Source organism: Oryx dammah, unplaced genomic scaffold (assembly GCF_014754425.2).
Source record: "Oryx dammah isolate SB20612 unplaced genomic scaffold, SCBI_Odam_1.1 HiC_scaffold_12, whole genome shotgun sequence".
Lineage (NCBI taxonomy): Eukaryota > Metazoa > Chordata > Mammalia > Artiodactyla > Bovidae > Oryx > Oryx dammah.
The window spans coordinates 29,751,530-29,762,040 of record NW_024070196.1 but is presented as its reverse complement, the minus strand read 5'-3'; the positions used below and the strand labels follow the sequence as shown (position 1 = coordinate 29,762,040).

The 10,511-nt window shown below is 37.4% G+C and overlaps 1 protein-coding gene across 1 annotated transcript in view; it reads left to right on the top strand.

Moving 5' to 3' along the window:
- Positions 1-10,511, top strand: part of INTU (inturned planar cell polarity protein) — an 86,441-nt gene that overhangs the window by 16,025 nt on the left and 59,905 nt on the right. The window contains exon 3 of the mRNA XM_040250514.1: positions 10,073-10,158. Within this exon, the coding sequence (XP_040106448.1) occupies positions 10,073-10,158 (86 nt within the window). The remainder of the gene's footprint in view (positions 1-10,072; positions 10,159-10,511) is intronic.

The window sequence follows — 10,511 nt, the reverse complement described above, 5'->3', positions numbered from 1 at the left end:
GTTGGTGTTTCTTTTTTTTTTTTTTAATTGAGATAAAATTGACATATTAGTTTCAGGTATACAGCATAATGATTTTATATTTGTATATACTCTGAAATGATCACCACAATAAGTCTAGGAAGCATCCATCGCCACACATAGTTACAAAATGATCCTTGTTATTTGAAGCTAGTGAGTTTTTAGGTGATCACTTAGGCAGTAACAGGCAACTGGAACAAGAGCCAGTGCATACTTACGTTCTCTGAAGTCCTCACCTTCCTTCTGTGTAAAGTTACAGGATTGGGCAAAATATCTCTAGGGTTTTTTCTTTTAGTTCTGTGAAAGGAGGCCAGCATCCCTGCTTATGAAATCCTGCCTTGTTGTTGCAGGATTGCCACCATAATTGCAGGATCCCACATGTTGGAAAACCCCAGCTCATGCCCTCTCTTTATATTCACCTGGGGCCTTTGCTGGGAATACCCATTTGGACTGAGTTTTAGACCAATCTCTAAAATTCTTTGTACCCATTTCTCTTGAAATCTAACAGAGAGGTGGTTATGACCAGTGAGCCTCCTGTTCCTTATTTCCTTTCCCCTGATAATCACTTCAGGCTGCTGACCTTCCTAGGAATGCCAGTTACCTCTGGGTGTGATCTTTGCACCATCTGTATGGGAGGAGAGAGAATCAACCAGAGAGGAAGACTACCAGGGTGGTCCTACTGTTTATTGTTAAAATAATTTAAAGGTACCCGAGATGCTAGTAGTCTACTTTTTTAACCTGAGTGGGGTAGCATATACTGTACTACAATTTATGTACTTTTCCTGCATGTGTATTAAATAGCAATAAAAAGTTAGAAAAATTAGACAAATGATTTCAGTTTTGTAACAGGAAAGATTATAACTTAAAAATAAGTAGAAAAGGAAATTTGCTGAAATAAAATGATTATTTCATCTTTGGCACAGGGCAAAATGCTTGGCTCATAATAAGCCCTCAAAAACATGTACTGAATGAATAAACTATGTAAAAAGAATACATGGCAGGGAAAACAATTAGAAGTTAATATAAATACAGCAAAATGCTGTAGTGTTGGATTAGTGTGGGGTTTTTATGGGTGATTGTCATCTGCTTTTTCAAGTTTTGAATTTTTTGATTAAGCCCTATAGTTTTAAAATTATATAATTTGGGAATAAAGAATGGATGATTTTTTTCCAGCATTTATTTTTTAAAATTCTCTGAGTAGTCATAGGTATTAAGCTTGTGAATAATGAATATTATCTCATAACCTAACTTAGACCAGAGATATTAATCACTGTTAGGAAAGAGCCTTCGTCCTTGAATGCTTCATTGGGCAGATGCCCTCATTTATCAAGATCAGAAGTCCTGTTCCAAGTCGGGTATGTGTTCATACCCATCAATGGACAATTTTAATGTCATGGTGAGTTTGCTAAATGCAAAGTACCTTGCTAAATTGCACAAGGTGCTTCTGTGGTGGTAATTGCTCATTTGTTTCTTTCACGGTGACATTGCACACTGCAGTCACCCCACAGGCAGGAGGATCATGAGAACTTTGTCCTGATCAATGCAGCTTGCTCCAGGTGACTCTTGCCTTTGTCTCATTGGAGAGTGACCCACCATTGACTAAAGTCCCTTGAGCATCACAGTGAGACTGGTGACTCCTCTTTCTTCTCATGACAGCAGAAATCTGTTCTACTCTCATTCTTCTTTGCTGGTTTCTTGGGGGTTTGGGTACCTTTCTTGGTGCCATTTTTGCTGTTCAGGCTGCCAAGGGCTTGCATGTTTATTTTTATATTTCTGTTTGATAGCTGATAGCTCCTCACCTGTAGCTAGTCCCCATCTCAGACAAGAGCAAGTAGAAGTTCTCCTTTTATCTACATCCTAGAAACTGGCTATCATCTGTGTTTTATTTTTTTTCTTCAAGATTATTATTCAAGTCATTTAAAATTAGGTGTTCTTTTAAGGATTGGGAAGGATAGGGTTAGAGAAAGTACACATTAGTATTGTAGACTCTGCATACCCTGAAGACTATTTCTGATATAGAATAAATAAAGTTTTTATTTCACGTTCTTTTTGTATCAGCTTCTGATATGTCCCCTGTGGTCACTAAATAGATTTGTTTTATATAAAATACTTGTGCTGTTTTGCTTTTAAATTTTAAAAAAATTTTGGAAGTGCTTTTGGATTTACTTTTAAAAATCATTTAAATTGAGGTGTTACTCCATAACATGCCCAAATCTTAAATGAATACTCAGTGAATTTTAACATATCTATATACCTTTGTAACTACAACCCAGGTGGGTACCCAGATGCTCCAGGGTGCATTCTCCTTATTGGTACACCCACCAGAGATAATCTTCTAAAAGTCAGAAGTTTTCTAGCAACAGTTGATTTCGCCTCTTCTTGAACTTCATGTACATGGAAGTATGTGGTGTGTATTCTCTTGTTTCTTTTTTCTTTAGTTTATAGTCTGTGAGACATGTGGATGTTGTCACTACGTAGTAATCCATTGTATGAATACATACTGTTTATTTTTCCATTCCACTGTTAGTAGACATTTTGGGGGTTTGCAACTAAAATATCTGAGGCTCTCTTTTGAAAAGAGCTTTGGGTTTTATGAACATGTCATGTATGGATGTGAGAGTTGGACTGTGAAGAAAGCTGAGCGCCGAAGAATTGATGCTTTTGAACTGTGGTGTTGGAGAAGACTCTTGAGAATCCCTTGGACTGCAAGGAGATCCAACCAGTCCATTCTAAAGGAGATCAGTCCTGGGTGTTCATTGGAAGGACTGATGTTGAAGCTGAAACTCCAATACTTTGGCCACCTCATGCGAAGAGTTGACTCATTGGAAAAGACTCTGATGCTGGGAAGTATTGTGGGCAGGAGGAGAAGGGGACGACAGAGGATGAGATGGCTGGGTGGCATCAATGACTCAATGTACATGAGTTTGAGTGAACTCTGGGAGTTGATGATGGACAGGGAGGCCTGGCGTGCTGCGATTCATGGGGTCGCAAAGAGTCAGACATGACTGAGCAACTGAAGTGAACTGGATGTGTGATTTTACTCTCTAATCTTTTGTAGACTATTTGGTATACATTTTTGTCTTCTCCCATTATAGTTGTAACATTTTGATATTATTTGTTTTCCTATATTTACAATCCCCAAGTAAAATTACTTTTATTTATTTATTTATTTTTGACTGTGCTGTGTGGCTTGTGGGATCCTAGTTCCCCGACCAGGGATCAAACCCAGGTCCCCTGCAATGGAAGCACAGAGTCCCAACCCCTGGACTGCCAGGGAAGTCCCCATTTCTATATGCTTAATGAAAATAACTCTACTTACTTGTCTCTCTTCTCTCACATAATTTATCCTGCATATTTTTACCCATGGTACTTGATCCACTAGTAAAGACACTGAAACAGTGAGTTCATTGGAAAGACAGAATTTTAAGAGATTTTAGGCCACTGTATAGAGAGTCTGGTGCAGTTCCTTCCCTCCATGGGTGAGCACCAGAGGTGTCATGTTACTTATCCAAGAGCAGATAGCCAGCCAGTCAGTAATAAAGCTAGAATCCATGGGTTGTGAATTCTGTTCACAGAGCTCTTTCGCTTAACCATGTTGCTTACTTGAGTGGATGGTTGAGTTCAGTTCAGTTCAGTCGCTCAGTCGTGTCCGACTCTTTGCGACCCCATGAATCGCAGAAAGTGCCAAAAGATTTCTCTTTAAAACAAAAAAGAAAGGATTTAATCCTTTCAAAAATGTAGTTGGGAAATAAACTACCACAATGTACTGTTTAATCCAGCTAATCAATTTTGAAACATTTGTTCTAAAGAAGTCATCTAAGACACACCTGCAAGCCATCACCAGCAGATCAAGTCAGGCCCACCAGCCCAAATTCTCTTAAAATTCTGTCTTTCCAGTGAACTCACCACCCATTTTTGTGCAGTCTGCAAACTGAGAATGGTTTTAACCTTTTTCAGTGGTTAGAAAACAAATCAAAAGAGTGATATTTTATGACATATGAAAACTATGAAATGCAGACATCAGGGTTCATAAATAAAATTTTATTGGAACAGGGCTACATTCATTTGTTTATTGCTACTTTAAAGCTACAATGTCAAAGTTGAAGAGTTGCAACAAAGACCATATGGCCTGCAGAGCCTAATGTATTTACTGATCTGAGCCTTTACAGAAAGTCTGCTGACCCCTGATGTAAAAAGAGGAAAAACTATGTGCATGAAAACATTTGTTGAAGCATTTTTTAGTTAGAATAAAAAACAAAAAACATGAAAATGTCAGGCCAACAGTATGGTTATTTAAATTATAATTTAATAATTATAAATTATTTGTTGTTTGACTATTAAAGTTATAATTCTAAAAACTGTGTAACCAGCATAAAAATTCTTATTACTTGAGAGATTTAAAAGGAGAAAATAATCCCTGATGACTCCTTTGTGTGAACAAAGGTAAAGACTAAAAATAATTTTCAAAATTAATCATGGCTATAGGTAGCTCAGCTGGTAAAGAATCCATCTGCCAATGCAGGAGACCCAGATTTGATCCCTGGGTTGGGAAGATCCCTTGGAGAAAGGAATGGCCACCCACTCCAGTATTCTTGCCTGGAGAGTCCCATGGACAGAGGAGCTTGGTGGGCTACAGTCCATGGGGTTGCAAAGAGTTGGACACAACTGAGTGACCGAATAATGACAAATAGTGCCATAAATAACTTATAGTCATCAGTGGTTTTTTCCAACATTTCTGTAGTATTATTTTCTATTTTAATGAGAAATTAAAGCCTTTCAATAGTTTCTTATCTATCATCTTCTGAGAATATGATATTTTAATATCATATTAAATTTTACATGGGCTTCCCTGGTAGCTCAGACGGTAAAGTGTCTGCATACAATGCGGGAGACCCAGGTTCGATCCTTGGGTCAGGAAGATCCCCTGGAGAAGGAAACGGCAACCCACTGCAGTATTCACGCCTGGAAAATCCCATGGACCGAGGAGCCTGGTGGACTACGATCCATGGGGTCGCAAAGAGTTGGACACAACTGAGCGACTTCACTTCACTTTGTAATATTAGTAGTTATTATTACTTAATATTACTTAATAAATACATTATTGTTACTTAATATTCTGTATAATATTAGTAGTTACAATACATGTGCTACTGTTGTTCAAGGAACTCTAGAAGGGTAGGTTGGGAGGGACCTTGATTTTCTCTAGTTTAGTGCTTAAGTAAAGGGATTGACATTGAGGTTGATTGACATTGAGGTTAAAAAATATAGTAATTTTGAGGGATTGACATTGAGGTTAAAAAATATAGTAATTTTGATTCTCTCAAAACTTAAGATTTTGTCAGTAAATGTATTAACTTTAATGAATAAAATGGCAGTATGTAACTGCTTAAAAAATCAGATGCTTTCCCCTTTAAGTCAAATTCAGCTTAATTTAAATGAACAATTTAAATTCACAATCTGATCCCACCCCCCTGTCTCATATGTATTTTCCAGTTCTCCTGTAGATTAAATACTCACTTCTAACAGGACTGATTTATTCTTTCCCCAGTGACCTCCAAATGTACCTTGTATATCCATCTGTTCTTTAGTAGCATTCTTGGTCTCTGACTCTCATTTGGTGCTTAGTCAAGGTTACTTTTGGAGAAGGCAATGGCACCCCACTCCGGTACTATTGCCTGGAAAATCCCATGGGCAGAGGAGCCTGGTGGGCTGCAGTCCATGGGGTCGCTAAGAGTCGGACACAACTGAGCGACTTAACTTTCACTTTTCACTTTGATGCATTGGAGAAGGAAATGGTACCCCACTCCAGTGTTCTTGCCTGGAGAATCCCAGGGACAGGGGAGCCTGGTGGGCTGCTGTCTATGGCGTCGCACAGAGTCGGACATGACTGAAGTGACTTAGCAGCAGCAGCAGCAAGGTTACTTTATATTGTTCAGTGGGTATATTAATTTCCTATTGCTACTGTGACAAATTACCAGACCAGGTGGTTCAAAACAGCACAAATTTATCATCTTACAGTTTTGGAAATCAAAAGTCTAAAATGTGTCTTCCTACACTACAATCAATGCATGTGTCCACAAGGGCTGCATTCAGTCTGGAGTCTCCAAGGGAGAACTCCTTTCCTTGGCAAGCTTCTAGAGAACTCCTTTCCTTGGCAAGCATTCCTAGCCTTGTGGTCCCTAACTCCATCTTCAAAGCTGGCAGTGTAGCATCTTGAAGTCCTTCTCTGACTGACTTTCCTGCCTCATTCCTTTATAGATCCACTGATTACATGGGACTCACTTGATTAATCTCCCAATCTCATGTTTCTTAATTACATCTGAAAAGTCTCTTTAGCTATGTAAAGTAACATATTCACAGATTTTAGAGATTAGGATGTAGACATTTTTGGAGGACTATTCTGCCTACCACAGTGTGTGTTTTTTATTTTATTTTTTATAAGATATGAGTATTAATTTTTTTCTTTGCAGTAGTAGTAATATATGCTTATTGTAGACCATTTAGAAAATATAATAAAACAAAGCAAAGAAAAAATCCAGTCACCCAAAGACAGCATTTTGGTGTGTGTCCTTTCTTTTTCATACATTTATGTGTAATAATTTTGTTCAAAAGTAATTTCTTAAATTGTGTATTCATTTTGCATATAGTGTTAGTCGAACTGTAAACTAACTTTTGCATATATATTTCCATACTCTCTGATGCCTAATGTAGTTAGTATGCTTCAGTACACATTTGTCATTGGATATAAGCAGATGTTGAGAAATTGATGGGTGTTCTGAAATAATAAACTTTACATTGAGGAATTAAGTATTATGATAAACTAACCTTTCTTTAGGTTTTATTTGATTCTTGAAAGTATCTCTTGATAAACTTGGTAGATTTTTCCTCTTATTTCTACCCATCAATAATCCTCAGACTACTGCTTATTTAACAGTTCAAACCAATTCATGCATTTCATTTCCTTTCAGCATTTGAGATGGGACTGTGCATACTAATGACTCCCATGCACTTGCTGAGAAAGAACTTTCCTGGGGCACAGGCTGCCCACTGCAGTGATGTGATGTCCAGGAAGCCTGCCATCTCTGAGTCACCTCACAGGAGGTGCTCAGAAAAACACAAGGAAAACAAATATCTGGGAAATGAAAAGGAGATATAACTCTCTATAGAAAGAGACAGTTTTCTACTAAACATTTTAAAATATTGTGAACATACTACAGTTGTTCTAGGATTAATTTTCATGTCTTTTGTGATGATTCTTGTCTCCTATTTTTAGAGGTTTGCTGGACATGGTGCTTTCAGACAACACTTCCTACAACACTCAACTACTGAACTGTATTTATTAGGGTTGGGGGGCGGGGAAGGAGTCATTTGTGACATTATCAGGTGGTTTTAGTTTAAAGGAACAAATTTTAAATCGTTTCATTATTTAAGTGTCCTGAGGACACAGTAATCTACAGACAATAGAACTCACGGTTGGTATCATCCAAAAGTGGTTTTGTTTTACATCAGTACTCCTGTATTGTGTTCATCTTCCTTCATCTTCCCCTCGCTCCCTCCCTTCCTTCCTTCTCCCTCTTTTTCTTTCATTTTTTTCTTTCTTTCTCTCTTCTCCCTTTCTCCTTCCTTTCCTTTCTTCCTTTTAAAAATCACTATGACTATAAATAATGTTATATAGTACACTTATTTCTGGAGAAGGAAATGGCACCCCACTCCAGTACTCTTGCCTGGAAAATCCCATGGACGGAGGAGCCTGATAGTCTATAGTCCATGGGGTCGTTATGAGTTGGACACGACTGAGCGACTTCACTTTCACTTTTCACTTTCATGCATTGGAGAAGGAAATGGCAACCCACTCCAGTGTTCTTGCCTGGAGAATCCCAGGGATGGGGGAGCCTGGAGGGCTGCTGTCTATGGGGTCGCACAGAGTCAGACATGACTGAAGCGACTTAGCAGCAGCAGCAGCAGTACACTTATTTAATCTCTTGTTTAAAAATAATTAGAGGAGTATGTTGCTTTTTTATTTTCCCAAGTTGAACTAAAGTTGGAAGTTTAGTTTGCAAGTTCTTTCTTTTTTTCCAGTATGATTGAGATATAATTGACATAAAGCAGTGTAGAAGTTTAAGGTACACAGCATAATAAATTGACTTACATCATAAAATGATTACCATAATAAGTGGTAATGTTTAGTGAGTATGCATCATTTCATATAGGTACAAAGTTAAAGAAGTAGAAAAAAAATTTTTGTGTGTGATGAAAACTCTTAGGATTTACTTTCTAAACACCTTTGTTATGTAACATACCAGAGCATTAATTATACCTATCATGTTGTACATTATATTCCTAATACTTATTTATCTTATAACTGGAAATTTGTACCTTTTGACCAGCTTCATCCAATTTTCCCCTTCCTGGCTTCCCTGCCTCTGGTAACCACAAATCCATTTTCTTTTTCTATGAGTTTGTTTGTTTTTTTGTTTTGTAAGTGTAAATGACCTACAACACTGTGTTGGTTCCTATTATATAGCATAGTGATTCGATATTTCTATACATCTCAAAATTTCTTAACTTTTAAGAAAAGTTACGAGGTTGCTCAAATGCTATAATAGTGAACCATCAGGTCAGACTTGGGGGCCAAACCCAATGCTGTTCTCAAGTGAACGGCATTTCTTGAGCATCTGACCCCAGTGTAGGTCATTGCAGGCTCTCACAGGGCTGGCCTAAGCAACTCCTGCTCACTCTGCACTTTGCCCCTTTCCCATATGACAGCATATCAAGGAAACCAAGGAACGAAGGCAGAGAGAGGAGGGGGAGGACCAGCAGTGGGTGAAGTAATGACAGTCTCACCTGTTCCCCAGCCCTCATTCTCAAAGGTCATCATGAAGAGGACCAGGGGACACCTACACACAACAGTGGGTTGCTTTAAAGGAAAGGAACTTTGAGTTTAGGAAACCCAAATCTTTTATAAAGAACGGTTATTAATAATAAGACACTGAGGGAGAAATTATCCTCGTTAGTCTGTACTTTTGCTCTGGAGGGAGACACTGTTTCATCCAAAACTGTTCACTGTACAATCTTGAAAAGATAATTGAGAACAGAGACTTTCAGTTCCTTGGCTTGTAAGATACAGAAAAGCAGGAGAGGCCAATAGAGAGTTGTCTAACAACACTATTTTATCTATATGCCTATTTATTTTGTCTTTTCCAAAGAATATTAAGCTCCATATGTATAGAGATTTTTGTCTGTTTTGTTCATTCTCTATCTGCAGTACCTAGAACAGGGCCTGGCATACAATAAGTGTTTGTTGGATGAATTAATGAATGGTTGTAATTATTTAATGTATGTCCTATCAAATAAGAATGATGAGAAAAAATAACCTTGTTATGTGTATTTCTATTACTGCAGTTCACTGTGTTTAGATATTACCTTCATGTTTTGAGAGTAAATTTCCATTTTAACACTGATCTTTATTAAAACCACTTGATTTGATAATATGCACATTTAAAGGAAAGCCATGAAAAAGGATATTTTAACTGAAACATGCTGTAGATTTTATTGTGGTTGGGGGCTTTTGAAATAAAATGCTGTGTGTAGACAAAGACCAGTAATAATAGTGAATACCCAGCATTTTGAGTTATGATGTACCACATGGATTTAATTAAAATTTCAGCTGAATTTTTTTACTGTGGGTCTAAGTGTTTAGATTCAGTTTTGTTAAGTGTAATACTTGCTTAATGCTACAAATTGTCCATGTGTCCCTTGGGTTGATATAATTCTCCCAATTGTAGAAAAAAATAAGAATATTCATCTCTTTAAATATTCATAGCTTATATTTAGTTATGGTGCAGTGTTGGGCTGCATTATAGTTTAAGAGTGGGGTGGCAGATAGCTCTGCCACTAAAGAGTTTTATAATCTTGAGCGAGTCCCTGAATGTCTGCACCATATTTTGTACTGCACTTGGAAGGTCAGATTAGATACTTTTTAGTGTTCCAACTCCAGATCTTTTCCAGCTTTGGATACTCACACAACTGTCTCTTATTGTGGTTGTGTTTTCAGGTGATGTCCTCGTTGCTGTGAACGACGTAGAGGTGACCTCTGAGAACATAGAGAGAGTTCTGTCTTGCATTCCTGGACCTATGCAGGTGGACATCCTTTTTCTGTGTTTTGTGATGAAATAGATGTGTCTTGTGCTATTTTCTTTTTATAAAATTCTGAAAAGAGTCATGTATAATGGGTGAGTTATGCACTAGAATACTTTAAAATTTTTAGCTCTCAACATTTTTAGCTTTTGCGGATAGTTCTAAAAGGAAAGATAAATATCTGTAAGAACAATACTAAAAACATACATAATAACCAACTTGTCATTGTAAGTACCATACATATTGATGAAAATCCAGTTTCTGGGAGAAGTCATTTTAAACAGTCATGGAATTTTCTATTCTGACTTATTAAAATCATAATTTCTATAAAGTTTTTTAAAAATGTGGTTTTGTTT